General features: G+C 46.6%; 1 protein-coding gene across 1 annotated transcript in view; it reads left to right on the top strand.

The window, feature by feature from the left end:
* LTF (lactotransferrin) overlaps positions 1-25,654 on the top strand; it is a 30,339-nt gene extending 4,685 nt beyond the window's left edge. Inside the window, exons 3-17 of the mRNA XM_040246814.1 lie at positions 2,326-2,434; positions 2,731-2,913; positions 3,244-3,391; positions 4,321-4,376; positions 7,819-7,997; positions 8,424-8,598; positions 9,016-9,170; positions 10,774-10,864; positions 13,106-13,153; positions 13,883-14,038; positions 15,936-16,077; positions 20,320-20,387; positions 22,336-22,520; positions 23,647-23,839; positions 25,402-25,654. Coding sequence (XP_040102748.1) covers positions 2,326-2,434; positions 2,731-2,913; positions 3,244-3,391; positions 4,321-4,376; positions 7,819-7,997; positions 8,424-8,598; positions 9,016-9,170; positions 10,774-10,864; positions 13,106-13,153; positions 13,883-14,038; positions 15,936-16,077; positions 20,320-20,387; positions 22,336-22,520; positions 23,647-23,839; positions 25,402-25,436 — 1,923 coding nt within the window. The 3' untranslated portion in view covers positions 25,437-25,654. The remainder of the gene's footprint in view (positions 1-2,325; positions 2,435-2,730; positions 2,914-3,243; positions 3,392-4,320; positions 4,377-7,818; positions 7,998-8,423; positions 8,599-9,015; positions 9,171-10,773; positions 10,865-13,105; positions 13,154-13,882; positions 14,039-15,935; positions 16,078-20,319; positions 20,388-22,335; positions 22,521-23,646; positions 23,840-25,401) is intronic.
* Positions 25,655-27,654: the final 2,000 nt, after the last annotated feature.

The following is a 27,654-nucleotide window of genomic DNA, read 5'->3' as shown; positions in this document are numbered from 1 at the left end:
AAAAGCTGAGCCCGTCATAGTCAGCACATCACATACTGGGGCACAGCCGGCCAGGCCACACTGGAAAGACACTTGTCTAAGACGTTAGCAGAGAGAGAAAGGAAAGGGAGTCATGACCTGTGCATAACTTCAGATTCCTTTTGTTTTTTTCAGATGTAAAATCTATTGCAATCATGTTTATTCATTTGTTTGGCAACTATGTTGTGTGTCTGCCATGTGCCATGGCAATGTGTATATGACTTTAGCACAAAGTAGGTGATGTGCGAAAAGTTCCTATTAATATCTAGGGTTATTGGAACAGTGCTTAAGGGAAAAAATCTAGTTTGAATAATATTTTAGACTGTTAGTTTACAGCTATGGCCTGTGGACAAGCAACACCAGCATTTCCTGCTGGCTTAAAATGCAGATTTGTAGGCCCTATTCTAACTTGTTCCATATCTGTGAATAAGACCTCAAAATCTGCCTTTTTAATTAGAGCCCCATTTGAAATCAGTACCACACACCACGGACTTCCCTGGTGATTCTGTGGTAAGGAATCCATCCACCAGTGTAGAAGGTGTGGATTCGATCGCTGGGTCAGGAAGATCCCCTGGAGAAGGCGATGGCACCCCACTCCAGTATTCTTGCCTGGAAAGTCCCATGGGCAGAGGAGCCTGGTGGGCTCCAGTCGATGGGGTCGCAGAGAGCTGGACACAACTGAGCGACTACGCAACAGCAACTACATACCATACACCAAAATAGAGATAGATGGAATGCTTAAAAATAAAATGTGTATTATCGAAAACCTAGAGAGGCAGATTCATTAGCAGAACCATAGAGGGAAGAGAAGTCTCTTAGCTTTGAAAAAAGCAATGAACCAAATCATGAAGTAAAATGAATGATTAAAAAATTTTAATTTATAGCCATTAAAAACATTTAAGCAAAACATTTGACAGCATTGTAAAGCAATTATCCTCCAATTAAAAAGAAACTTTAGAAAGCACTGGAGTGAATATGCACCAGCTCTGACAAGTGACTGTATTCTATAAAGAACTAATTCAACTGATAAGAAATGTTTAAGATCACATAAGAAAAACAATATAGGGGGATGGAGGTAGTATTAATAAAAATACTATGAAATGTTCCCCATAATAATCAAGAAACATACAAATCTAAGCAATTTGTTAGCACTTGAATTTTCTAAGTGATAGCACTTAATAAAATGAAAGCCTCTCACACTGGTGGTTCTATAGTGAAACTGGTCCTCCCGGCAGGTGGCATTCCAAATTGGAAAGGAATTGTCTGGAAAGCAGGATGGCAATGATGGCCAAGGCCTTGAAGACAAAATGCCCATTGTCTGGGTGATCCCCTCCCAGATGCCTATCCCAAGGCAACAGGTCATCAGAAGGGAAAAAAGCTAAGAGGACAAAGCTGCCCGTGCAAGTATAATTTTAATAGCAAAAAGTTAGAAGGAACCCAAGTGGTGAACATTGGAGGGAATGTTTCAAATTTAGCTTAATATATAAAACAGCCACATTATGATAAAATATCATGAAGTCAGTACAATCAATAAAGCTGCTACAGGAGAAAATGTAGGCAGTTTTAGATAAATAAAGCAGTCCAGAAAATAGTATTTCTACCAGGCTTCAAATATGAGAAATAAGTAAGCATAGGTGAAATAATATGCCAAAGAGGATGAACATGGTTTATGATGATGATAACTTTAAGATATACTAATAGTTAACATTTGTATTCAATAAAAATAAGAACTTAAAAGAAATATAGAGGAAAAACAGGGTGGGGGAAGCATCTAGAACTTTTGTTTTTACTGAACTTTTAATTTTGTATTGGGATATAGCTGATTGACAATGTTGTGGTAGTTTCAGGTGAACAGCAAGGGGACTCAGCCATACATATACAGGGGTCCACTCTCCCCCAAACTCCTCCCATCCAGGCTGCTATATGACACTGAGCAGAGTACCCTGTGCTGCACAGTAGGGCCTTGTTGATTATCCACTTAAGATATAGCAGTGTGTACATGTCCATCCCTAAAATTTGTAATATAAAAGACGGTGAAGGATGCCATCGCTGAGTGATCTGAGGCATGTCTTGTGAAAAAGCGGCCACCTGGCGACCTCAGGAGTTACAGAAAAGGGGCTGGAGCCCGTTACCCAGAAAAGAGGGGCTCTGGGCTCATACCACCTCTCACAGCAACTGAGTGGGATGTGACTGGAAGCTGACCCTCTGGAAGATCCTTCCAGCCGTGGAGCCTTCTGACATCCTGAGGTTCACTTGCCTGGCTTAGGGTAGGTTTTCTCTTGAAGCTGGTCTGGCCTGTGGTTTCAGGGAAAAAAGGCGGATGCTGTGACCCTGGATAGTGGCATGGTGTTTGAGGCGGGCCTGGACCCCTACAAACTGCGGCCAGTAGCGGCAGAAATCTATGGGACGGAAAAGTGTGAGTTCTTCCTGGGGACCCAGAAGTTGAGGTGGCCTGGACCTGGGCCCTGGGCTCTGTGGGGTCAGAGTGGACAAGGCACAGAGCTGAGGTCTCAGACAGTGTCACATATCCAGGGAATGATGTCCCTGGGCTCTTTAGGCAGGTCACCAACCCACTGGGGAAGCAGAGGAGGCTCTGGGCTGCAGTGACCAGATGGAATTCCCCTTCCCACTAGGGACTCGTTCAGGGAGGGCTGTTTCTCTCTCTCTCCGGTCCAGGATAAGAGCTCTCGATTCTCTCTACCTTTTCTGCAGCTCCCCAAACCCACTATTATGCTGTGGCCATCGTGAAGAAGGGCAGCAACTTTCAGCTGGACCAGCTGCAAGGCCGGAAGTCCTGCCATACGGGCCTTGGCAGGTCCGCTGGGTGGAACATCCCTATGGGAATCCTTCGCCCGTTCTTGAGCTGGACAGAGTCAGCCGAGCCCCTCCAGGGAGGTAAGACGTGTGGGGGTTCTGGTGATCTCAGGCTGGGGTCCCTACTCCAGTGGCATGTTCACAAGCCACTTCGGGGTGTCCCAGGTGAGCATATGGGGTGAATCCAAGGCAGGGGTCAGGTTAACTGCTGTGAAGCCTGTGGGGGTGGGGTCTCCTGTATCAGCAGCCCTGGGAGGTGGTAGCTGAGTCTAGTCTAAGCCAATGTACATCTTCTGAGCTCCTGGCTTTGCAAAGGCTGTCAGGTGGGGGTGGAGGGGAGGGAACACTGGGGGTGCCACTGGCTGTGGTCGGGTAAGCTCATACCCTGGTTTATTTCTCTCTGTTCAACAGCTGTGGCTAAATTCTTCTCTGCCAGCTGTGTTCCCTGCGTTGATGGAAAAGCGTACCCCAACCTGTGTCAACTGTGCAAGGGGGTGGGAGAGAACAAGTGTGCCTGCTCTCCCCAGGAACCATACTTTGGTTATTCTGGTGCCTTCAGGTGAGTGAGACTATCCTCTTTTCCCCAGCGGCCCATGTGTCCTCGGGCTAGGAAGCCCTTTCTCTGGCCCCACATAGAGCTCAATGAGTGGGGACCATGGAGGAGGTCCGGTTCTCCAGCTGTGCAGAGAAACCGAGTCCGAAAAAGGTGCTGGCTCTGCCCAGTGCATGATCTCCTCCAGTCCCCTAGCCCCCCACAGGACTCCCTCACCTCCGCACCAGCCCAGTCACCTCGTCAGCGCACCCTCCTGCCTCCCCAGAGATCCCTGAATCTGGCTTTGTCCCTCTGCGGTCCTGGGCTCCTCCTGCTGACGGCTGTCCCCTCCCTAACTACAGAAGGACTGAAGGAGTCTTGTCATGAGCAGACTGGCCCCAGACCCCTGGCCAGGCAGCTGGACAGCCTGGTCCCTCTCCCCGGGAGGTAGTGATCTCTGCCTCACTGGGGAGCTCTCTCCTCCGCCCCAGCCTCATGCTGAAGCTGATGTTTCTCCTTTTACCCCATCTGCCTCTTGGACTCAGGCATTTTGTGTGTGTTGGGGGGCCTCCCCAATTCTCTGCTGCCTAGGGCACGTTTGCCACTTAGCCCTGGGAGGGGAAAAAAGCACGTGGCCGCATGTACTGCTTTTACCCTCTGGTGTAGAGGCTTGGAAACTCTTTTACATAGAAAGACAAAGTTTTGCCCTCTCAATCAACCCTTAAAGGGGAAAGTGGGGGTCTCTAGCCAGCATCCTCTGGTTCTTTCTTCCTCAGAATCCATCTGCAGGTGGCCCCTGATGCCTTCCCAGTGGGGGCCCCAGAGCCTCAGAGACCTGTCCTCTGCAGGTCAGGAGCCCACAGAAGACAAGCCCCAGGGCCCAGTTCCACAGGCAGACACGAGGAACAAGCCGGGCCGCTCTGTGCTGACCCTTCTGGTGCTTTCTCATCCCACAGGTGCCTGCAGGACGGGGCTGGAGACGTGGCTTTTGTCAAGGAGACAACAGTGTTTGGTAAGGGGAGGGCGAGGAGCCGCAGGTACCGCCTCCTTTGCTTTTTCTTTCCTTTCATTTCATTGAGCTAATTTGACTCCTCACTTCCTGGCACACGATTATCAAAGTTCTCTGCAGAGCACAGCTCTGATTTTTACGTGACTTTATATTTTAAGCCATCAGTTTTCTTTGAAAGTCCCCCATGCCCGCTATCTTTCTCTTCTGCATCAAAGACACCCAGGTCAAGGTATCTGATACGTGTCCCCCAAGATAGATGTGGTCTTGCAAAGTGTATAGAGGTGATCTGTGTTTCTGGATTCTAAGCTCACAGAAGCTCTATTGATCGTTATTGATTATGATGTGATCACGGTTTTCCACTCAGCATTCCGTTTTAGAGATTTATCCGTGTTGTTGTGCTGTACTTGTCTGGTTCAGTGGTTCTAACAGGTGAGAAGTGCTCTGTGGAGAGCACACATTACATTTACTATCTACAGCTGTAAAGCAGTAGATACGTCACTGTTGGTTTATCTTGCATTTCTCTGGCATCTAGTGAGTTTGATCATCTCACTGTATTTGCTGGTAGTTTGGGCTTCCCTTTCTTCCTTTTTTTTACCTTCGTCTTTTTATTGATTTTCATGCCTGTTTCTTCATGATTTTGATTCAAGGTGAGGCGTTCCTCCTCTCTATATAACCAGCCATGGTTGGTTCTAGACTTTAGGAAAATCTCTTCTCAGTCAAAAAAAAAATCTGTCAGTAACAGGTTTGTTGAACAGAGTCCTTGATATTGATAAAGTCAAATTGGTCACTTTTGCCCTGCTGGCATATGTTTTGGGGGTCTTTTAAAGGTGCTATTTTCCATCCAAATCATAAAGATTTTCTACAGTACAATTTATAGCCTTCAGTCCCTAACACATTCTTGTCTGTTCATATGTACCCTACCTAGGAAATTAGGTATGGATTCCACTCGAGCATTCTCCCCTTTATAGTGAGACCATTTTCCTTACAATACTGACTGTAAAAAATTCTACCCTTTTCCTACTGCTGTGTGGAGCCACTTATACATAAAACTTGTTTATAATCATGGATTCTGAGCTATTTTGTATCACTGATCTATTTGTATTTTTCTGCTTTTATTCCTCTGGTTTGTAGTGATCCTTAATAGCTTATGGAGGTGGAAGTGGGAGGGAGAGAAAGAGAGAGAACCTTCCCCAAACAGTTTGCTATTTATTTTCTAACTAAAATTTTTGAATTATTTTTTTGATTGTTTAAAACATCATACTTTAAGTAGAACTGTATTGAATTTAAATTGATTCATGAAAAACTGATATATTTATGTCAAATTTTCTAATCCCTGGATCATAAATAAATCTCTCCCTTTTGATCACACCTCTTTTTAGGTTCTTCAGTAGAATTTATAGAACTTAACATTTTTCTCTTAGTCTCCTGCGTTGTTTCTGTCTTACTTCGGCTGAGCAGAAAGGCTCGCGGGATCTCAGTTCTCTGACGGATTGAACCCAGGCCACCACAGTCAAAGCACAGAATCCTAACTACTAGACCATCAGGGCGGAGAAGGCAATGGCGCCCCACTCCAGTACTCTTGCCTGGAAAATCCCATGGACGGAGGAGCCTGGTGGGCTGCAGTCCATGGGGTCACTAAGAGTCAAACATGACTGAGCGACTTCTCTTTCACTTTTCACTTTCATGCATTGGAGAAGGAAATGGCAATCCACTCCAGGGTTCTTGCCTGGAGAATCCCAGGGACGGGGCAGCCTGGTGGGCTGCCGTCTATGGGGTCGCACAGAGTCGGACACGACTGAAGCGACTTAGCAGCAGCAGCAGCAGCAGCAGCAGCAGCAGCAGCAGACCATCAGGGGGCTCCCTCCTGAATTGTTTTTCTTTTTTTTTTTTCTGCATTGTTTAATGAAACTAATTGCAGTCACTCAGTGGTGTCTGACTCTGTGTGACCCTATAGACTGTAGCCCCCCAGGCTCCTCTGTCTATGGGATCTCCAGACAAGAATATCGAGGTGGGTTGCCGATCCCTGCTCCAGGGGATCTTCCTGACTCAGGGATTGAACCCATGTCTCCCGCTTCTCCTGCGCCGGCAGGCGGATTCTTTACCACTGAGCCACCCAAGAAGCCGATGAAACCAGTTACCTGCTATTTAATGATTTTATTTGCTATTAGAGTATATTATATTCTCTATTAGTTTCTGTTCTGTTGTTGCTAATGAGGGTAACACTTGATTTTTGTAGTGTTGCCTCGCTGGACTTTTCTTGTTAGTTTTATTAGTTTTTTCTTGGTTTCACTGGCTTTTCTATGTAGGTGATTGCATCATCTTTCAATAATTAGAATTTGTCTTTTTCCTTCCAGTGCTTGTATCTCTTATTTCTTTAGCAAATTGTGAAATACAGGTCGTCTGGTATTGTGTTGGCAATGTGACAACTGACGTCTTTGCTTGGTCCTGATTTTGAAGTGACTTTAAATTTTCTTCTTTTAGTATGATTTTGCTGTAGATATTTTGATAACTAGCATTTATCAAGTTTAATACCTTTACCAAGTTCTCTATATTACTGGTTTTCCAAAACTGAAAAAAAGCACAAATAAATGTTGAACATATAAATGCTTTTTTCTGTAGCTATTAAGATGATCTCATTGTTTTCCTTTAATTCATTCTTGTCATGAATGTCTTTAGCTTCTTTGGCATTCAGTCATTCTTTTGTGAATGGAATAAACTGATAAATGTAAGAGTCTGACCTATTAGTTTAAAAATATTCTGTTATATTGACTTAGCTAATTATTTTAGATTTTTTGGTTTATGTTCATAAGTAAAACAGGTCTGTAATTATCCCCTCTTGTACTTCTTTCTCTGATTTTGAGATCCAAATCATACTAAGCTCCTAAAACAACTTGGGTCAGTTTCCATCACTTAACGTATTCTGATGCAATTTACATGTGATGTAGATCAACAATTCCAAATTGGGATGGACTCACTCATACCGTCTTTCCCCCTTTTTTGGATACACCCAAGTGTTGAGAAGTGATTCAACTGTATTTTTTGCTTTAAAGTTTTTACCATTTTTATTCTTTCTAGAGATGTAGGTTAAAGCAGCAGTGCTGGGCTTGCTTCCATCCTGCGACCCTTCGTAGGTGGGGTTGTCATGTGAAAAGGTGGGTCTGGTTCAGCCTCCTTGGCTTGCCAGGCAAGAGTTGCAATGATCCCAGAGCCTGTATGATCCAATCAGAGGACCATGGGCTTGCCCTTAAGGCTTCCTGGGCTCTGTCTTTACTTTTCCATATGTTCTGGAGCAATCCACTGCCCTTCTGACCCCCAATTTTGTCAACTGTATACGATGTCTCCTCCAGCTCAAATTCCATGGGGAGAGGAGGGCCATAGCTCATGGCTACTGATTGGGGTCTGCTCATTTGGACCCTCCTCTCCTCCACCTCTCCCTTCCCCCCAGAGAACTTGCCAGAGAAGGCTGACAGGGACCAGTATGAGCTTCTCTGCCTAAACAACACTCGGGCGCCAGTGGATGCATTCAAGGAGTGCCACCTGGCCCAGGTCCCTTCTCATGCTGTTGTGGCCCGCAGTGTGGATGGCAAGGAGAACTTGATCTGGGAGCTTCTCAGGAAGGCACAGGTATCCCCACCCACAGTACCCCCCACCCACTTGGATCTGGTGGTGGGGAGGTTTCCTTCCTTCCTTCCCTAACTTCTTGCCACTCTGGAAGATTCAGTGACCTGCCTGTCTAGGCCGTCCTCCATACAGCTGAAACAATGATGCCTCCTCTAGCGTGACCCACTCGTGGTGTCTCCCAGGCTGGAATAGAACTAGGGGGAGGATGATGCAATATTCTCAAGACTCTAAGGTGCTTAGACCCCAGCAACTTCGTAAAGACGAAGCCATGACTGAGCTGTGTCTCAGGGATGCCTGAGACCCGCTACAGGAGGAGGGCAACCCAGGTTCCTGCTCTCAGAATCATCCCAGAATTCCAGATACTGTTTCAACCTGGTGTTTCGGTTTCCTGTTTACCACTGACATCATAATTCTCTTTCCCCTCATTAGGAGAAGTTTGGAAAAAACAAGTCTCAGGGCTTTCAGCTCTTTGGCTCTCCACATGGCCAGAGGGACCTGCTATTCAAAGACTCTGCTCTTGGGTTTTTGAGGATCCCCTCAAAAGTAGATTCGGCGCTGTACCTGGGCTCCCGCTACTTGACCGCCTTGAAGAACCTCAGGGAAAGTGAGTGAGGGCCAGGCCCGCCCTAAGGGCAGGCCGGCGTGGGCGGGGAGCCTTGGCTGAGGCCTTCCGGGAGCACCTCACCACCCTCCACCCCCGCCCGCTATGGGCAGCTTGACCCTGCTCTGCAGTGGTCCCTTGGTCACCTTCCAGCCCCTGGAGGTCTTCACCGGGGTAGGTGTGATGCGAATGTGAGCATCTTCTGTGGACCAAATCAGGTGACAAGTGTCTCCAAAGGAGCATGTCGCCTCCTGATAACACTGCCGCAGGACCCTGTGTGCGTCAGGTTGCCCAGCCATGGCAGAGCAGACAGTTTGCCTCTGGGGAAGTGAGAAGTACGAGGACACCCCAAGAGAGCCAGGGCCCTTCTGGCTCCTTCCAGGGAGCTCACAGCCTGTTGACCACTGTGTCCCTGGGCAGCCGCGGAGGAGGTGAAGGCGCGGTGCACGCGGGTCGTGTGGTGCGCGGTGGGACCCGAGGAGCAGAGTAAGTGCCAGCAGTGGAGCGAGCAGAGCGGCCAGAACGTGACCTGTGCCACGGCCTCCACCACCGATGACTGCATCGCCCTGGTGCTGGTAGGGGCCTGTGGCTGGCCTGTGGGCGGGGGGCCCAGGTCACCGCATCTCGTTGGAGGGGAGCAGGGGCTCAACGGTGCTTCGCCCCCAGGGAGGCAGGGTCTGCTCGTGCCTGCGCAGAGTGGGGACAGAGCTTTCTGTCCTCCAGAGTGTCTATTGTGGACTTCCCACTCTTCTGATCTTAAGAACAACTCACAATGAATGCAGGTAATTTGGAAAATTTGGAAAGATGTGATGTAAAAACAAAGAGAGCAGTGGAACCTCATACGGGGCCACCACAGTTCAGTGTGTGTTAGTCACTCAGTCGTGTCTGACTCCTTGTGGTCCCATGGACTGTAGCCCTCCTCTGTCCATGGGATTCTCCAGGCAAGAATACCGGAGTGGGTTGCCATGCCCTTCTCCAGGAGATCTTCCCGAACCAGGGCTTGAATCCGAGTCTCCTGCATTGCAGACAAATTGTTTACCATCTGAGCCAGCAGGAAAGCACCATAGTTAAGAGTTTCACTAATTCTTCACCCTAGGATTCATCAGTTCATCTCAGTTTAGCCTCGGAACAGTAGTGGATTGTTGCACTTATGTTGTTTTGAGTCCTTTTCACTTAACAGTATATCTTGGCTATTTTCCCATGTGACATATGCTTTGAAAACACTTTAAAAAATTATTTCAGTGATTTTCCTGGGGGTCCAGTAGTGAAGAGTCCAGGAAGGCCTGTAGGGCACCTTGGTTTGATCACTGTTTGGGGAAGATCCCACGTGCTGCATGGTGTGGCCAAAAAAAATATATATATTTTTTAGAATATCTTGTATATGGATGTGGCACAATTTAGTCATGACCCTATTCTTCTTTGTCCCCTTATTTTGATGTTATCAAAATAACATGTGCTGTGCAGCTTTGAATAGAAATCTTCATCCACGTCTCCAATTACCTTCAATACAGTTGTAGAAAAGTTATTAGTTCAAAGAGGGAGTTTCACAGTCTTGCTGAATCCATGTTCCAGTGCTGGAGTGAGGGCTTGTTCATTCTGATGGTGAGCGAATTTAATTGCTTCTGTTCACTTGCTGAATACTTTTGAGTGTAGTGCTAATGAGTGGAGACCAGACAAGACCAGCCATTCCCACCCGTCTCCTCAGCGAGGGAGGCTGGTGCAGGAGTGGTCCCAACAGTGCTCCAAGTACAGAAGGAGTTTCTGTTCCGAGTCCGGGGGTAAAGACTCCACCCGCCAATGCAGGAGGAACAGGTTCCATCCCTGGGTCAGGAGGATCCCCTTGGAGGAGGAAATGGCAACCCCCTCCAGTATTCTCGCCTGGAGATCCCATACACAGAGGAGCCTGGTGGGCTACAGTCCACGGGGTCGCAAAGAGTCGTTCACATCTTAGTGACTAAACAGCAGCAACGACTGGGCTGCCTGTTCCCGGTCTTTCCAGTGGAAGTGACAGCGTGAAAGGCATGCACGGCCGGTAGAGAATTAATAGTGCACGTGGCGTTTCCTTGGGCTGCCCAGATCAATCCTTGCTGCTTCACTGGGGCACCTGACAAGCTGTAAAGACAGGCAGGATGGGAAATAGCCTCACCGTGGTGCTGAAGATATGCTTTGTCTTGGCAGAAAGGGGAAGCGGACGCCCTGAACTTGGATGGAGGCTATATCTACACTGCCGGCAAGTGTGGTCTGGTGCCTGTCATGGCAGAGAACCGGAGTAAGTGGAGAAGAGCATCCTCTGGCTTATTCCCCCTGGGCTTCGAGGGCGGGGTGGAGAGGAGTAACCCCACTCGGTGGGTCATGCGGAGACATTAAAATGGACAGATAGGTTCAAACAGAAGAATCAGGAGAAAGAATAGATGCAAATGGCTGTGTTACCCACATGGCCTAGTGTGGTGAGAACTGACAGAGCCCAGCTTGATTTCCTCTTTTTGATTTTAAAAGAGATTTTAGTAAGTTATAATATATATACAGAAAAGTGCACGTAAGTGTACAACTCAAGAACATTTCACACAGCGGTGCATCCCCAAGCTCTCGTGCCCACAGCGAGATACAGCAGGTTCCACAAGTCCTCTTGCGTCCACTAACCCTCTTACCCCAGCAAGGGTAATGACTCCTGACTTCAAACGGCACAAACCGGTTCTGCCCGTCTTTGAACTTGATGTAAAAGGAGTTGCACAGCAGGTTCCTTTTCAAACGTCTTTTGCTCAGCGTTATATCTCGTTTTGTAGCTTTCTGTTGTGACTCCACTGCAGTTACTTGTTTACTCTACTGTGGGTAGTAAGCATTTGGGCAATTTCCAATGGTTGGCTGCTGTGGATAGTGTTGCTGTGAACATCTGGGTCCGTGTCTCTTGGTGAACACGTACATGCATTCTGCTGCATGGAACTGCTGGGATGGTCTGTTTGGATTTGACTCTGCACTGCTGGGATTGAAAAGTTTGTGATCTCTCAGCTGGAGAAAGACAGATACCTTCTGATTTCACTCCTATGTGGGATAGTTAAAAAATAAGTGAATAAACCAAATCAAGCAAAAACAAATACACAGATTCAGGGAACCGAGTGGTGGATAAGAAAACAGGGAAAGAGATGTGGGGGAGGGAGAAATGGGTAGTGGGGGTCAGCTGTAGGTGATGGATGGAAACTAAAGTTTTGGTGGTGAGCACACTGCAGGTAAGGGGCGTCCCCAGCGGCGCAGTGATAAAGAATACGCCTGCCAATGCGAGAGAGTCAAGAGACATGGGTTCGATCCCTGGGTTAGGAAGATCCCCTGAGGGAGGAAATGACAACCCACTCCAGTATTCTTGCCTGGGAAATTTCATGGACAGAGGAGTCTGGGGAGCTATAGTCCATGGGGTCACAAAGAGCGCGCGCGCGCACACACACACACACACACACACACACACACACACACACACTATAGGTATAGTACTCATAAAAGTTACATAATGTTATAAACCAGTTAAAAAATGTTTTTCCAATAAAACAACACCTACATTCAAATTATCCATCACATGAAGTGGGGATGATGAGACCTTTTCCCAAGGAGAAGCTGATTCCGGAGTCCAAAGGCATGGATGGAGAGTGATGCAAGGATATAAACAATTCCACTTTATCCTTCACCTCTCCACAGGGAACCAGAGGAGGCCAGGTGCCCCCCACCTCCGACCGGTGAGGATTAGGTAGGAGTCCTTTGGTTGCAAATAACACCAGCCAGTTGCCAAGTGGCTTAAACAAAAAATGATAGTTGACTGAACTGTCCAGATGTTAGTTTCAGCAGTTCCACCCCTGGGTACATCCCCAGACATGTATGAAGATGTGCTGTGAACTTAGGAGCCATAACTCCGCTCAGTTGAGTTACAGACGACAGTAAGGCGATGCGAACTTAAAATCACAGTATTGGGGAAAATATCATATGATATCTCTTATATGTGGCATCTAAAATATGGCACAAATGAACCTATCTACAAACAGAAATAGACTCACAGGCATACTGAACAGACTGGTAGCCAAGGGGGATGGGAAGAGGGAGAGGCATGGGCTGGGAGTTTGGGCTTGGTAGATTCAAACCGTTACTTTTAGAATGGATAAACAACAAGGCCCTACTGTGTAGTACAGGAAACTATGTCCAGTTTCCTGGATAAACCATAATGGAAAAGAATATAAAAAGACAAATGTGTATATGTGTTTAACTGAGTCACTTTGCTATACAGCAAAGATTGACACAACACTGTAAATCAACTATACTTCAGTTTAAAAAAAGAACTTAAAGACACAGCATTGGGTTGAACTGAAAACAAAAACCAAAAAAAGGAAGAAACATAGGGAAGTCTGTTATACAATGCCATGTATTTATGTTAAAAACAAACATATACAAAGCCATGCCAATATGCGTTTTTCAATATGTGGGTACCTAAACAATGTGTCTAATGACACTTTGCTTCTCTTTATTCTTTCAGAATCCTCCAAATACAGTAGCCCAGATTGTGTGCTGAGACCAACGGAAGGTGAGTGCCTTGTCTTTTGGTGAACGCATACAAGCATTTCTGCTGCATGGAACTGACTGCTGGGATGGTCTGTTTGCATTTGATTCTGGACTGCTGGGATTTAAAAGTTTGTGAGGGTACATTCTTGTCCCTGGAGGAGAGGTTGGGAACTTAAAAAAAAACTCACAGAGATGCAGCCATAGACGCTGTGAGTTCTTAAGCAGATGCCAGGCATTCAGAGATGAGAGTGGCTGGGATTCGTGTTCACATGGACCCTCACACATGGCAGAGAAATCTCAGAGTTCCTCACTGTGTCCTGAGCCCCACTGTGTCCTGGGGAGGAGGGGTGGCCCATCCCCATCTCGTACGGATGAGGAAGCAGAGCCCCAGATCTCACTCACAGCCATGGATAATACTGTGCAGATCCTGGGCGGAACCAGGGTCCCTTGTGCTAAATCCCATGCCCTGTGCACCAGCCAGCCCACCGCCCTCCAGAGCTGGTGCCTCCTCAGCTTGGGTAGAGAGGGACACTTGCCGGCAGCAGAGTCTACCAGGCGTGAGCTAGCAGGAGGGGAGCTGCACCCCACTTAAGCTTAGGCTGTGTTGGTCTATTTGACAATGACCAGTCATCTGGGGGCATCGTTGCCTGGTGATGCTTCTTAACCTTTGTGGGCCTGGGTTGCATGCTGTGCAATAGAGTCCACGGCCCAGGCCCTGGGAGGTTAAGACTTGCTCTTCCGTTTGTCCAAGGGTACCTTGCCGTGGCAGTTGTCAAGAAAGCAAATGAGGGGCTCACTTGGAATTCTCTGAAAGGCAAGAAGTCGTGCCACACCGCCGTGAACAGGACTGCAGGCTGGAACATCCCCATGGGCCTGATTGCCAACAAGACAGGCTCCTGCGCATTTGGTAGGAGTCCTGAGGCAGTTGTGGGGGTACGCTGGGGTCCCCTGAGAAAGTCAGGGCAGGGAGGGGCGGGGATTTGCAGGCTGGCTGCGGCCCACAGGCCTCGTTTGGTGTAAGCGGTCCCCTGTGGCTGCCTCCTTCAGTTTCTTCATACAACCTGCCCCATGCCCCGTCCACCCCACACGGAGGCACAAAACTGCAGGGTCAGTCTACCTCTCTGCACGCTAAAAATGGATGCTGGTACTGAGAAGTTCAGAAGTCTTTTTTTTCCCACCTCCTGAAGCTCCAGATCTAAATTCCTCCCAGGCACTGGCTCCCTAATTTGGGAAAAGCCATCTGCCTTCCTCACAAAAGGTGCCTTCTGCTACTACACAGAACTGACTTACAGAGGAAACCCAGTAAGACCTCCAGACTTCTGCCTCAGCCTCCCCCCTCCTGCCCTCCCCACTGCACACCATGCTTGCGCCTCACATAGGAGCCACACCCTACCTGCCGTGGGCATGGTGATGGGGAGGTGTGTGCCACGTTCTCGTTGTGGCCCACGTCCCGGGCAGGCCTCTGCTCCGGTGGGGCCCTGCTGCATTTTGAACGGGTCTTTGCGATTCCGCCTTGGCAGGCTTTCATGTGGCTCTGCTCCTCCCCAGGAGCGCACGCTGGTGTGGCTCTTCCTGACCCCACGGCTGCCTCCAAGCTGTGGGGAGGCTGTCAGGACCATGGAGGGACACTCCCAGCATCGCCTGAGCTTGGCTCGTGGTGTGGCTTTTCCAGTGGTAGAGAATGCACAAGTCAGATAAGGGGTGCCATTTGCTCACTGGCGCAGGGCTTCCTTGTCACTTTTATTTCCTCTCTCTTTAACCTGTTTTAATCCGTGTTAACTCCTTGTTGTTGTTTAGTTGCTAAGTTGTGTCCAACTCTGCGACCCCATTAACTGTAGCCCGCCAGGCTCCTCTGTCCATGGGATTTCTCTAGGCAAGAATATTGGAGTGGGTTGCCATTTCCTTCTCCAGACTCTTCCCGACCCAGGGATTGGACCTGAGTCTCCTGCATTGGCAGGTGGATTCTTCACCACCAGAGAAGCTCCACTAACTTCTTAATGTGGGCTAAATCGCATGATGAGTTGGTCCAGATTCGGTTCAGCTGCAAGGGCAGAGAACCCCCAGTAGGAGTGAATAGAGGCTTATTTCTCTCTCATGTGAGTGAAGCCCAAAGGTGGCTTGTCCAGAGCTGACAGGACAGCAGCATGGTATCAGGGACCTAGCTTTCAAGTATCTGGCTGTTTTGACACATATGTGACTTCCATGCTCAAGGTCACTCACGGCTCATGTCACATCTGGCGGTCCAGCCCGCGCTTCTGCTTTTCACGTGCAGAATGAAGGAAGGGAAGAAGGGGCAGAACGTGTATGCCAGCTGTCTTTTGAAGATGTCAGGACACTGGCCCCCGATACTCCCGCTCATATTTCAGGAGTGAGTGCCTGGCCACGTGGCTTACTGGCCACAGTCTGATAAGGCTTATCTCTGTTTTACCGGGTACCAGGGGCCCTGGTAAAAAGCAGGATTCCTATTACTGAGGAAAAGGGGAGAGCAGAACCTGGACATTTTGCAGCTTCTGATACAATGGCCTTGGAGTTCATCAGGCTGAGTCCCCTGCTCGAGGCTGCGAGGATGGGACCCTTTGTACAGTCACAGACTCTCTTCTCCAGCCCCAGTCAGGTTGCCTATAGTCTCAAGTTATTCTGAATCCTGCTGGGGCCCAGGTTGGTGGTAACGTGTTACTATGTGTTATAATGAGTGTGTTCTGTCTGCCTTGGTCAGACCAAGCCACGTCTGTCCCTGTTAGGCAGAGACCACTTAATCTTGACACAGGTAGGAAGAGCTGGCTCTCCATGTTTCTTCTCTGCAGATGAATTCTTTAGTCAGAGCTGTGCCCCTGGGGCCGACCCGAAATCCAGACTCTGTGCATTGTGTGCTGGCGATGACCAGGGCCAGGACAAGTGTGTGCCCAACTCTAAGGAGAAGTACTACGGGTACACCGGAGCTTTCAGGTGAGTGCTGCGGCCAGGCTTCATCAGGACAGGCCTGGCCCTCAGCCTCCAGGGCCTTGGCACATCACATTTCTTTTTTTTTTCTTTCTCTTTGTAAAATATATTTCCTTTATTTTTAATTGGAGGATGACTGCTTAACAATGTTGTGTTGGTTTCTGCCATAGAAAACACGAATCAGCCGTAAGTACCAGAAGTATACGTACATCGCCTCCCTCTCTGCCTCCTTCCCCCCGGAACACCCCTGTAGGTTATGGCTGAGCACCAAGTTGAGCTCCCTGTGTGGTATAGAGACTGACTCTCTGTTTTACACGTGGTGATGTTACATTTCAGTGCTTCTCTCTCAGTTCGTCCCACCCTCTCCTTCCCCCTGCTCTGCCCGCAAGTCTTTGGCATTGCATTGCTAAGGGGCCTGATGTGGTCTGTCGGGGGCAGCCTGGGGATCAGCTGATGGGCGGGCTCGGAGGGCTCCCCTCATCCCACGAGTGGGGACTGACCCTGGGGCTGTCTGACCTCAGCTCTGCTGGGTCCCTTCCTGTGTCCTGGAACCAAGGTCAATCTCAGTGGACGTCATGTTCAGAATCATATAGGGAGAGGTTGTGGTATAAGTCCTTTCGGCAACTCAGTTTTATGGGGAAGAATTCTCTTTCCCGTAGGCACCACCTTCTCCCCGAGTCTAGGTATGTCTCACGTTTTTCTGCTCTCTTTGATTTTGGCCTTAGAAATGGCAGAGAGTGTTGCAGTTATTCTCCACTAGTGAAAAATAAACCTAAAAGTGTTTTCAGAACTCACAAATTATAAACACTTAGTGAATTACAGTATCTTTTCACATCCTCATTTTTTCAGTCCCATTCATGCAGCTGTTACTTCTGAGTGATACGGTTAGGGGTTTGAAGGGCAGAGTTCTCCCCCATCCGTTATTTTTTCTCTATTCGCCAAGAATATATTTCACCACGAGGTGGCGTCATGTATCTGAGAAACACTGCTCAAACTGGTCTTGGAATTTTTTTAATGTGAATTCAGTAGCCCTCCCTCCAGTGATGGGATGATATAAAAGTAGCTTTTGCTATACTCTTGAGTGACTTATTACATATTTCATGAATTTGCAAAAAAATTTTGAGGGGCTAAGTTTGTGCATGTGGGAAAGTTGTAATGTGATTCCACTCAGAAAAACTGAACAGACAACTTGTCTGATAAAAAACCATGAGGTTTTCCTTTTCAAACCTATAGTAAGGCAGTATTTCACTGAAAACACATACCCTTTAGAACTCCTATTTATACTAGAAGGAAATGCTTTGTCTTTTGCTCAACTCGAAAGTTGGAACCGGAAGTTCTGTTGATCTCTCTGTTTCTAACATCCTCATATATTGCTGGTTCTCAGTTTTTAAATGCCAGCCATTTTCTGCTGACTTTTTATTATGAAAGAAGAAAATCTAGCCTCTGTTACTGCTCCTGTGCCTCTTTCACTCATAACCACAAGCTTTACCTCCTTTTAGTATCCGACAAGAGTATGACGTATTTAGGGTTTACTTTATTATGAATATGCAAATATTAGTCTCATATTAAATATGTGATATAATAAAATTATATTTCCCTTACTGTACAAAGTTTTAGTTTACTCTGGAGTTGATAAGTGTCTTATTAAACTTTGCTTAACTTTCTATACTGCTTTTAAACAAATCACTCATTCATCCCCAAACCTTTCACTCGTAGCACAAATCTCCTAACATTCTGTGCATAAACAGACTGGGTGCTGCCCCAGGCTCATCATTTACCTGCGAATGTTGCATCTGAAGTTTCCACCCTCCTTCCCAATCTAGATTGGCCCTTTCTAGGCCCCCCGCACATCTGTGGTTGTGGGATTCCCCTGAATCATCATTCTGGGATTTTCCATTGTCTTACTTCCCGTTAAAGGACTTGTTTTTTGGATCCTGCATCTTTCGGTTTCTTGATTTTGTTGCGACAGAACATATCTTCTTGAGAAAGAGTGAATAGGAGTTGCTGGTTTTTGAGTATTTACATGTTTAAAAACATCTTTAGTACACCCTTGAAGGGATTTATAGTTTGAATAAATTAAGTGTAGGCTAGAAAAAATTTTCCTAGGAATTTTGGCAGGATTTCCACATCTGGGAAATGGCAGCATTAACTGGTTTGACCAATGGTCCCACGAAAAACAAGGAAAAGTGTTGGACTCAGCACAAACACACACACAGACATGTTCCTAAGAGCATTGAATAACTGACAAAGTAACAAGGGATTATTAGACTAAAATCTAAGGCAAATAGGGATTGAGGGAGCTAAGTGGAGCCACTTTGTCCTGAGGACAGTTAGCGACTCTAACAAACTTACACTCAGAGGTTACATACATCTTTAGGGTAGGAGTGAACAAGAGGTAGCTTCCCCGCCACTCCCATAGGGCTTCAAGTTGTCTAGATGCAGAGGAAAATACACACCATCCCTGAAAAAGTGAAACCATGGGCCAGCTCTTACATGAATTTGCAGCTCTAACTTGTGTCTCTTAGGATGGTTCAGAAATTCTCAACTCATAATTCCAAAAAAAGTGACCTAGACTAGCGAGGTCACTCCTCTAGGAACCTGTCTGGAAGACAGAATCTTCAGGTTAGGCCTCAAAGACTGCTCAGAAATACTCTTTGAATAATAATGAGCCAGACACAGTAAAAACAGTAACTATAACATTGTTAAGCAAACATACAGGGAAGAAGTTGCCAGAAGTGGAAAACAGAAGAATCAGCAGGTTAGTGTTCTTAAAAGGAATAAATAGAACTTCTTGAAAGGAAAAAATGTACAGCAATTGAAGTTAGCTATGCAGCTGACCAATTTAACAGATTAAACATAGCTAAAAAGAGAAGTAGTGATGTGGAAAGTATATGAAAAAATTATGCAGAATGTAACATAGAAAGAAAATAAGCAAATTTAGAAATTTAAGAGCATTAATCCATTGTCTTCTAAATCTAAAGTTTCTGATAAGAAAGCTGATAGCAGTTTTTGATCCCTGCTGCTGCTGCTGCTGCTGCTAAGTCACTTCAGTCGTGTCCGACTCTGTGTGACCCCATAGACGGCAGCCCACCAGGCTCCCCCGTCTCTGGGATTCTCCAGGCAAGAACACTGGACTGGGTTGCCATTTCCTTCTCCAATGCAGGAAAGTGAAAAGTGAAAGTGAAAATTCTCAGCCGTGTCTGACTCCTAGTGACCCCATGGACTGCAGCCCACGAGGCTCCTCCCTCCATGGGATTTTCCAGGCAAGAGTACTGGAGTGGGTTGCCATTGCTTCCCTAATTCTTTGTATATGACATTTTTTTCTTCTTGAAAAGGAAATTGTTTTTAAGTTTTAGCAGTTTATTTTTGGCTTCCTAATTCTGAGAGAGAAGTTTTAGAAAGCTCATGAGATGTTTTAGTAAACAGATCTACACAAAGAATATTTTTTTGAAGAGTAAATAAATCAGACATATTTGATGCATATTTATCTCTAAATTTCAGAGATTAAACAATGAATAAAAAATACTCTTTAGGAAAAATGAGTTCGGGGTTTCATCCAATGTAAAATGCTTTGAAAGTTATTTTCTTGAAAAGTTTTTGATTTTAAAAAATAAAAGAAATAAGCAATAGTTGTAAAAATTATTTTTAAATCTCCCTCCAGTGTTCTGAAACTTCAAGAGGTTATATATGTGGGTCTTGTTTTAATCCATTGGATGGCACGTGTGTATTTACATTGCATGTATATAGGCTCTATTTAGTCCTCCTGTTCTCAGCTACTTTCAGTGGTACCTAGTACTTCTAATTGTTGAGTCTTTCTGGAGCTCTGCTGTGCACATCAGCTTTCTCCTTGGGTGTTCCCCACCCAAATTGGACACTTGGGCGTCCAATTTATGTCACAGTTTTCTTTGCTCTGTTGGGTTAATTACCGTTCATCCATTTGATCTTTGACTTCCAAATGACATTATTATCTTCCCTCTTTCCCTCTTGCTTTCCTCTCACTCATGGATTTGTGGCTTAAAAAAAGAAAATCTCATTCGTGCCATGTTATTGGCATTTTACAAGGAGGGAGGGTACTTAGAAGTCTTTGAGCTACTGTTTTAAACTCTAAAAGTTCCTGGACATATTTGTCTTTATTTTTTCTATGTTTACTTCCATGTTGCAGTTTTTGGAATGTGTATTATAAATAGCTATGAAAATTCTAATAGTTTTTCCTCTCTGGCAATGTTTTTATTCTCTGGAACAACTTAGGTGCCTGGCTGAGGACGTTGGGGACGTTGCATTTGTGAAAAACGACACAGTCTGGGAGAACACGAACGGTAGGTGAAGGTGTTGTGCTTTCCCCTTGAGAGCACAATCTTTGCCGTCACAACATAGCCTACTGTTGTGGCAGCCCCAGTGCGGGTTGGAAAAGAATTTCCTGACACAAAGTATTTCAGCAAGGAGTGACTTTATAAGAACAAGGAGCAGAGATAATGAGGGTGCTGCAGGCACAGTGGGCCGACCTCCTGACCAGGGATGGTCGACAGAACGCTGTTAGAACAGCAACCAGGCTCAAGGGAGAGCCGACTCTTTCCTGGGTTAGTAGCCAGTTTTTATAACCTCAAGACGAAAATTGCTGCTGGAAGGTGGATTAAGGTGATTGGTTAGGGCACTAGAGGGTGAGTACCAGGGTAGGCAATTTTTCCTGTTAATAATATGGGGTCAGGAAACTGGTCGGTAAGGATCAGGTGGGCTTTTGGCAATGGTTCCTATGGGGCTCAGTCAGTTCCAGAGGTGCCCTTGACTCTGGGCCACAGAAGCACGCCATCTGCCTGTCTCAGCCGATCAGAAGTTGAAGGTGAATGATACTAAAAAAAAAAAAAGTTGAACATATGCAAGTAAAAATTTCCCCTTTTTTAGAAGGAAGTAGAAGCCTTCATTCAGCCCCTATGAGCTCTCAGTGGGGAGACTCCTTGGAGAGTGAATGAGGGCAAAATCACAGGTGGATGATCAAGTGGAAGACCTGCCAGCCAGTAGAGAAGTAGCCACTCTCTCTTCTGATCTCTGGTGAAAATAATAATGATAAATTCAAGACTCTGAGCAGTTTGCTTCGTTCTAAACTGCACCTTTGTGCTCACCTCCCATCAGCCTCTCCACCCAGAGGGAACTACCACCTCCTCCCCTGGAGAAGGACCTGCCTCAACTTTCCACCTCCCTCCCTCAGTGACAGCTACAGTCCTAGGCTCTGCTTCCTCAAGTCCCTAGGGAGAGTGACTGAGGCCAGACATGTAAATTTTGGGATGATCTAAGTATTGGATAGACAAAGCCAAGAGGTTGGAGGAAGTAGTTTCTTGAGGGGAGAGGGCGAAAGGAGAGAAGCAGCCAGCCGTGTGACCGAGGAAGCCGTATTTGCATACACACGGGCGATTTGCGTACACACAGGCGGGCCTGCACACAACTATATTTCGAATTCAGGAACCTTGAATCTAAGTGATCTCCAGGGCTCAGATGAGTATAGTTTTAAGCTGCTCTGGGATTTTGCAACTGTATTTTATTGAAATTGATTTAAATGTATTTGATAAACCCATAAGAGAAGTTCCTATCCTTCTTCTAGTTACATTAAGAGCGTTGGAATTCGAAAGAAAACAATTTCTTCTTGAACACAAACTAGCACTTCTATTTCTGGAACTTGCTGGAAAATATGGATTTTTCATATTTTTATAATACACAGTCCAATGTAACAGCTTTATGGAGGTACAATTTATATACTGTAAAATCCACCCATTCGGACTGTCTGATTCAGTGATATCCAGCACATTCAAAGTGGTGCAGTTGCCGACAAAATCCAATTGGAGAACATTCACAAAACCCCTTTAAAAAGCTCTGCTCCTGTTAGCAGTCCCTTCCCCACACCCCCAGAGCTGGCAACCACCAATTCACTTTCTGTCTCCAAAAAATAGATTTGCCTATTGTGGGCATTTCACAGAAATGGAATCCTATGATAAGTGGTCTTCTGTGACTGGTTTGTCTTACTTTGCATCCTGTTTTCATCTGCGTGGTAGCATGTGTCAGAACTTGGCTCCTTCTTGTTGCTGAGTAAGACTCCATCCTGAGCATATAGTGCTGGCATTTGATACATTTGAAGTCTGTATAACTTGAGGAGCTTTATTTGTTCTCCTTCACGTGTTTGCATTTCAAGAGGCCGGTGCGTGGTCACAGCCCCAGAAAGGAGGCTTTGACTCAGCTGGGCAGCCGTGGCTGATGCAGCCTTCTCTCTGTCTCCAGGAGAGAGCTCTGCAGACTGGGCTAAGAACTTGAATCGCGAGGACTTCAGGTTGCTCTGCCTCGATGGCACCACGAAGCCTGTGACGGAGGCTCAGAGCTGCTACCTGGCGGTGGCCCCGAATCACGCTGTGGTGTCTCGGAGCGATAGGGCAGCGCACGTGGAACAGGTGCTGCTCTACCAGCAGGTAAGGGTCACAGGGCCTCCTGCCTGTGCTTACCTGCAGGGGCTCCCCTCAGGTGGGCAACCACAGAGTTCAGCAAATCTGTCATCTCCAGCCATTCTTCCTCATGCCCCCGCTTGAAGCTGGAGATGACAGTATTTGTCCACACTGTGGGGCTGCCCCGAGTCTCAGGCCCCTGGACGTGTGCTCACTGCCCAGCCAGGAGAGGCTGTCTCTCCTTGAGCCTCCTGTTGTTCTTCCAGCAAATGAGGGAGGCGACTGAGCCTTCCTTTCATAGCCAGGTAGAGAGTTGAGTTTCTTCTGCTGATGTCTCCAGAGCCTGGGCTGGCTGGGCAATGTTCTCTGACAAGGCCCCTGCATTTGTAATCTCTAAAAACAGCTGACCCAGAACCTCTATAGATTTAAGGCTATCTATGTGAAGATTTCTTTCTATTTGAAAGACATCCTATAATTTCCTTAAAGTCTGGGATTTTTCTATTAGCTTGTCTAGTTCTGTGTTAAAACGGCATGTTTTTTTCCAGATGTGCTTTAAAGACAGTGACCCTAGGATATAAAAATAGGCCCAGTTACTAGCATGCCTGGAGCTCCCACTATGCATAGTCACAGGTGCTGATAAGAGGTCTGCCACCATGAAGGTGCCTGGTCCTTGCAGCTCACCTCTGGAGGAGCCCTGGGCACAAAGGAGGAACCATGGTCAGGGGAGGCCAGGTGACCCTCCCAAGGCAATGACCTGGTCTGTGGCAGAGAGGATTTCCCACGCAGACTGCCCCTCTGGGAGAGCTGGCCTATTAGAATGCTAGAGGTGATTAACCTTGAGGATGGATCTCAAACTCCTCACCTGGTACCTCGTCACCCATAAGAAGGTGAATCTGAGGGCGGAGGCCACAGATTTAAGGAGCAAGGCAAGATGGTGGGAGGTGAGATCAGAAGTGGTGAGGCGCTTGGGCGCTGGCCTGGGGCCTGGAGCAGGGGAAGGCTCAGCCAGGGCAGTGGATCGATTCTAGAACTCGGCTCCTTTTGCCCCACGGTCTTCCTGCAGCTGATCCTGCACAGCAGAGATTGCCTCCCAAGTCCATAATCTGTCTTCTTTTCCTCAACTGGTCTCTTACTGTCTGCCCTTCTGACATAGGCTCTGTTCGGGAAAAATGGAAAAAACTGCCCGGACAAGTTTTGTTTGTTCAAATCTGAAACCAAAAACAACCTTCTGTTCAATGACAACACTGAGTGTCTGGCCAAACTTGGAGGCAGACCAACGTATGAAACATATTTGGGGACAGAGTATGTCACGACCATTGCCAACCTGAAAAAGTGCTCAACCTCCCGTAAGTGGAATATAAATAACATCGCCGAGAAACCGTCTTGCATGAAGGTCAAAGTTGGAGGGTCAAACATTTTAGGGGTGATGTGGTTTAAAAACATTAAGGCAATACAGTGTCTCTGTACCTCAGAGATGGAGATGGTGAAGGACAGGGAGGCCTGGTGTGCTGCAGCCCATGGGGTTGCAAAGAGTTGGACATGACTGAGCGACTGAACAACAAATACCTCAGGAAATTATGCTCTCATTGATGAAGTGAAAGAATTAGAGAATAAAATAAGCAGTAGATAATATGCTAAATTTTTATAATGCTGCTAGCAATTGTAAATATATTTATGCATGCAAATATATCTATGCACATAAATATATGTGTGTGTATACATGGGCTTCCCAGGTGGTGCTAGTGGTAAAGAACCTGCCTGCCAATGCATATAAACATGTGTACGCATGTGTATACATACATATTGAGAAATAGCAAATTCTGATTTCTAGGCAGTTACCATAAACAGTAACCATAAAGAGAATACAAATTCTCATAAGCCATTTTAGCCAGGAAAACGTACTGATAACAATTTAAAAACGTTTAGAAGACATAGCAGAGTGTTGTAAGGCTCCAGGCAATAATTCCCAAATCTTAGTGAGTTCTACCTGCTCTGTGCACTGGAGTCATCCAGGTTCCTGTTTCTGGTCCCTCCCCAGGGGAGTTGGAGGCATTGGTGGGGCTTGTGTGGTGGTCCAGGGGGAGGGGGAAGGCTGGGAATCTCTACATCAGTGGTTCTCAACCGAGGATGATTTTGCTCCTGAGGCATTTGGCAATGCCAGGAAGTATTTTTAATTCTGATGACTTGGGGTGGGGGTGCTGCTGGCATCTGTGGGTAGAAGCAGGGATGCTTCTAAACAAAGCACAGAACAGCCTTCACAATGCAGAGTTCCCCAGCCCCAAATGTCAGTAGTGCCAAGGCTGAGAAACCCTGCTGTATCCACAGGTATCTCGGGAATCGTGATGCAGGTGGATCTAGGGCCACACTCAGAACCCTGCTGCAGGGCTACTCTCAGAGCAGCCGCTCAGGACTGCACAGACCATGCGCTTCTGGAGGGCAGGCTCCTCTGTCTGTGCTGAGTCCCCAGCACTTAGCAGAGACTCGTACAAAGCAGGTGCTCAGGAGGCATTCGTGGATGAATGAGTGAGGGCCGAGGTAGACACTATTGCAGGCAGATTTGCACGAAGATGATTGGTTGCTCGCAAAAGAAATTCGAGGACCATGTGAACTTGAGAGTGTGACAGCTGATTCACCTGGAGACAAGTGGGTGGGGGTCATGTCACTCAGGCCAGAGCAGGAAATCTCTAAGCTCAATGAGGACCAGAGCTTCTGTGTGCTCCCTTGGGCTCTGCTGCTCTTAGCAGGAGGGGTCATTGAGAAATATGGGGATGGCAAGCTTTGACCTACAGTGGGGAAGAAGGGCAGAGGGAAGTCTGTTTTAGTGTCTTCTTTGATTGATGCATTGATTCCAAGAAAAAAAAAAAAAAGGAATCCTTTTCTGAATCTCTGGCTTTGTTGTGTCCCACAGCGCTTCTGGAAGCCTGCGCCTTCCTGACGAGGTAAAGCCTGCAAAGAAGCTAGCCTGCCTCCCTGGGCCTCAGCTCCTCCCTGCTCTCAGCCCCAGTCTCCAGGCGCGAGGGACCTTCCTCCCCCTTCCTGAAGTCGGATTTTTGCCAAGCTCATCAGTATTCACAATTCCCTGCTGTCATCTTAGCAAGAAATAAAATTAGAAATGCTGTTGATTTTCATTCCCTATAAAATGCCAATTATCTTCTCTCGAATGTCATACTGAAATCGTGTCTGACAAAATACCTGCCCAGTGGAACCTTTCCTGGCCTGTTTTCCAGGGCACACCTGCCTCCCACTTTCCTGCAGTTTTGTGTTTGGTGTCTGATGCTCTGGAATCTAAGGTCAGGCCAAGAAACTATTTTCCTCTAGGGCACATGGTTGGTCAGTTACATAGCTGTCTGTGTACGTGTAGGTTTGAGTGGGTATGTTTGTTTCTAAGGTGGGGAAGAAATAGAGAGTAGGAATCAAGTGATCAGTGGAAGAAAGTGGGTGCCAAGAAGGTTTATGAGTATTTGGTATTTTAAGTAAATGGCATCAGGTGTAATACATGTACAAATATAGACAACCAGGGGAAAATGTGGAATACATTGGGCCCTCCATGTCCCTGGGTTACACATCCTTGAATTCAACCAACAGAGCACTGAAAATATTTGAAAAATTTCAGAAAGTTCCAGAATGTAAAACTTGAATTTGCCATGTGCTGCCAACTATTTACATATAGTTTACATTGTATTAGGTGTTGTAAGTAGCCTAGAGGTGATTTAAAATGTATAGAAGGAAAAAAAAATGTACAGGAGGATATGCATAGGTTGTATGCAAATACTACATCATTTTACATAGGGACTTGAGCATCCTTGGATTTTTCCTGGAACCAATCCCTGGGTATACTGAGGTACAAGGGAAAACTAACTGTGCATAACTGTGCATTTATCCCTTGGCTTTATTGGTCCTCGTTCTCCAGTTAACCTCCAGTCATCGGTTTATTCCTACTTTTCTCAGCCAAGCTTTTTCAAGTGCCGTCAGAGAGGGCTGCCTTCGCTTCCTTCAGCAAGTCGGGTGGGTGGTTGGGTCATTCTCTCCTCACTGTAATTTGATTCTAACCTATTCACTCCCTTGAAGTGAATAAGAATTCTGGAATAAGACAGAAGCTGAGTAGGGTTCCCATCTCTTCCCCCAAGCCCCGTACATCTCCGATCCTATGGACCATGTGTTTCTTGAAGCCCTGTTTCCTGATCTTCCCTGCTGCTCCTCCTCCTTCCTTTCTCTGCCTTTAACATTTTTTAAAATTTATTTTTAAAATTTATTATTATTATTCTGCTTGTTGTACTGGGTCTTCGTTTCTGGAAGGACTTTTCTCTAGTTGTTGTAACAGGCTTCTCACTGCAGTGGCTTCTCTTGTTGTGGAGCATGGCCTCCAGGGCTCATGGGTATCAGTAGATAACTTAAGTGGAATGAAAGGCCCATGAAATCCCCTTTTCTGGCTGAAATAAAGTTCAAAGTCTAACATCACTGTATCCATTGAAAGTGAAAGTTGGTCAGTCATGTCTGACCCTTTGCAACGCCATGGACTATAGTCCTTGGAATTCTCCAGGCCAGAATACTGGAGTGGGCAGCTTTTCCCTTCTCCAGGGGATCTTCCCAACCCAGGAATCGAACTGAGATCTCCTGCGTTGCAGGCAGATTCTTTACCAACTGAGCTATCAGGGAAGCCCCTGTATCCATTAGTTCATGCTAAGTTATGTCAACATCCCAGTGCCTTACATAACAAAGCCACATTCATGGGTCATGGGTCACATTCATGCCTATCATGAGTCATCAGAGACCGCACTCTGACCGCACCTGGGTCTCTTTATTCTGAGACCCAGGCTGAACCAGCAGCTCCCACCTGGGGTGTGTTGGCCTATAAACAGGGGAAAATAAAAGGGTTGGAGGCACAACACAATAACTCTTAAAGCTTCCTCCTGGGAGAGGCCATATAATTTCCATCATTTCGTCACCCCAAAACAAGTCAGGAGGTCATAGCATCACTGTGTGTGTTGGGGGGAGGGGTCTTTGGTCTCACATCCTTTCACTCTGACCCTGAATTGAGTGTGAACTCTGTTTGGTGTCCCCGGTTTTACTTTCTGAAACCCCCAAGTTCCTTAAAATCTTCTAGGAAAGCTCATGGCCTTGCATTCTGCATGGTTCCCACTCTAAGCTTTTTTCTGCCTGA

Source organism: Oryx dammah, unplaced genomic scaffold (genome assembly GCF_014754425.2).
Source record: "Oryx dammah isolate SB20612 unplaced genomic scaffold, SCBI_Odam_1.1 HiC_scaffold_9, whole genome shotgun sequence".
In the NCBI taxonomy this organism is placed as follows: domain Eukaryota; kingdom Metazoa; phylum Chordata; class Mammalia; order Artiodactyla; family Bovidae; genus Oryx; species Oryx dammah.
This window is presented reverse-complemented; position numbering and strand designations above follow the sequence as displayed.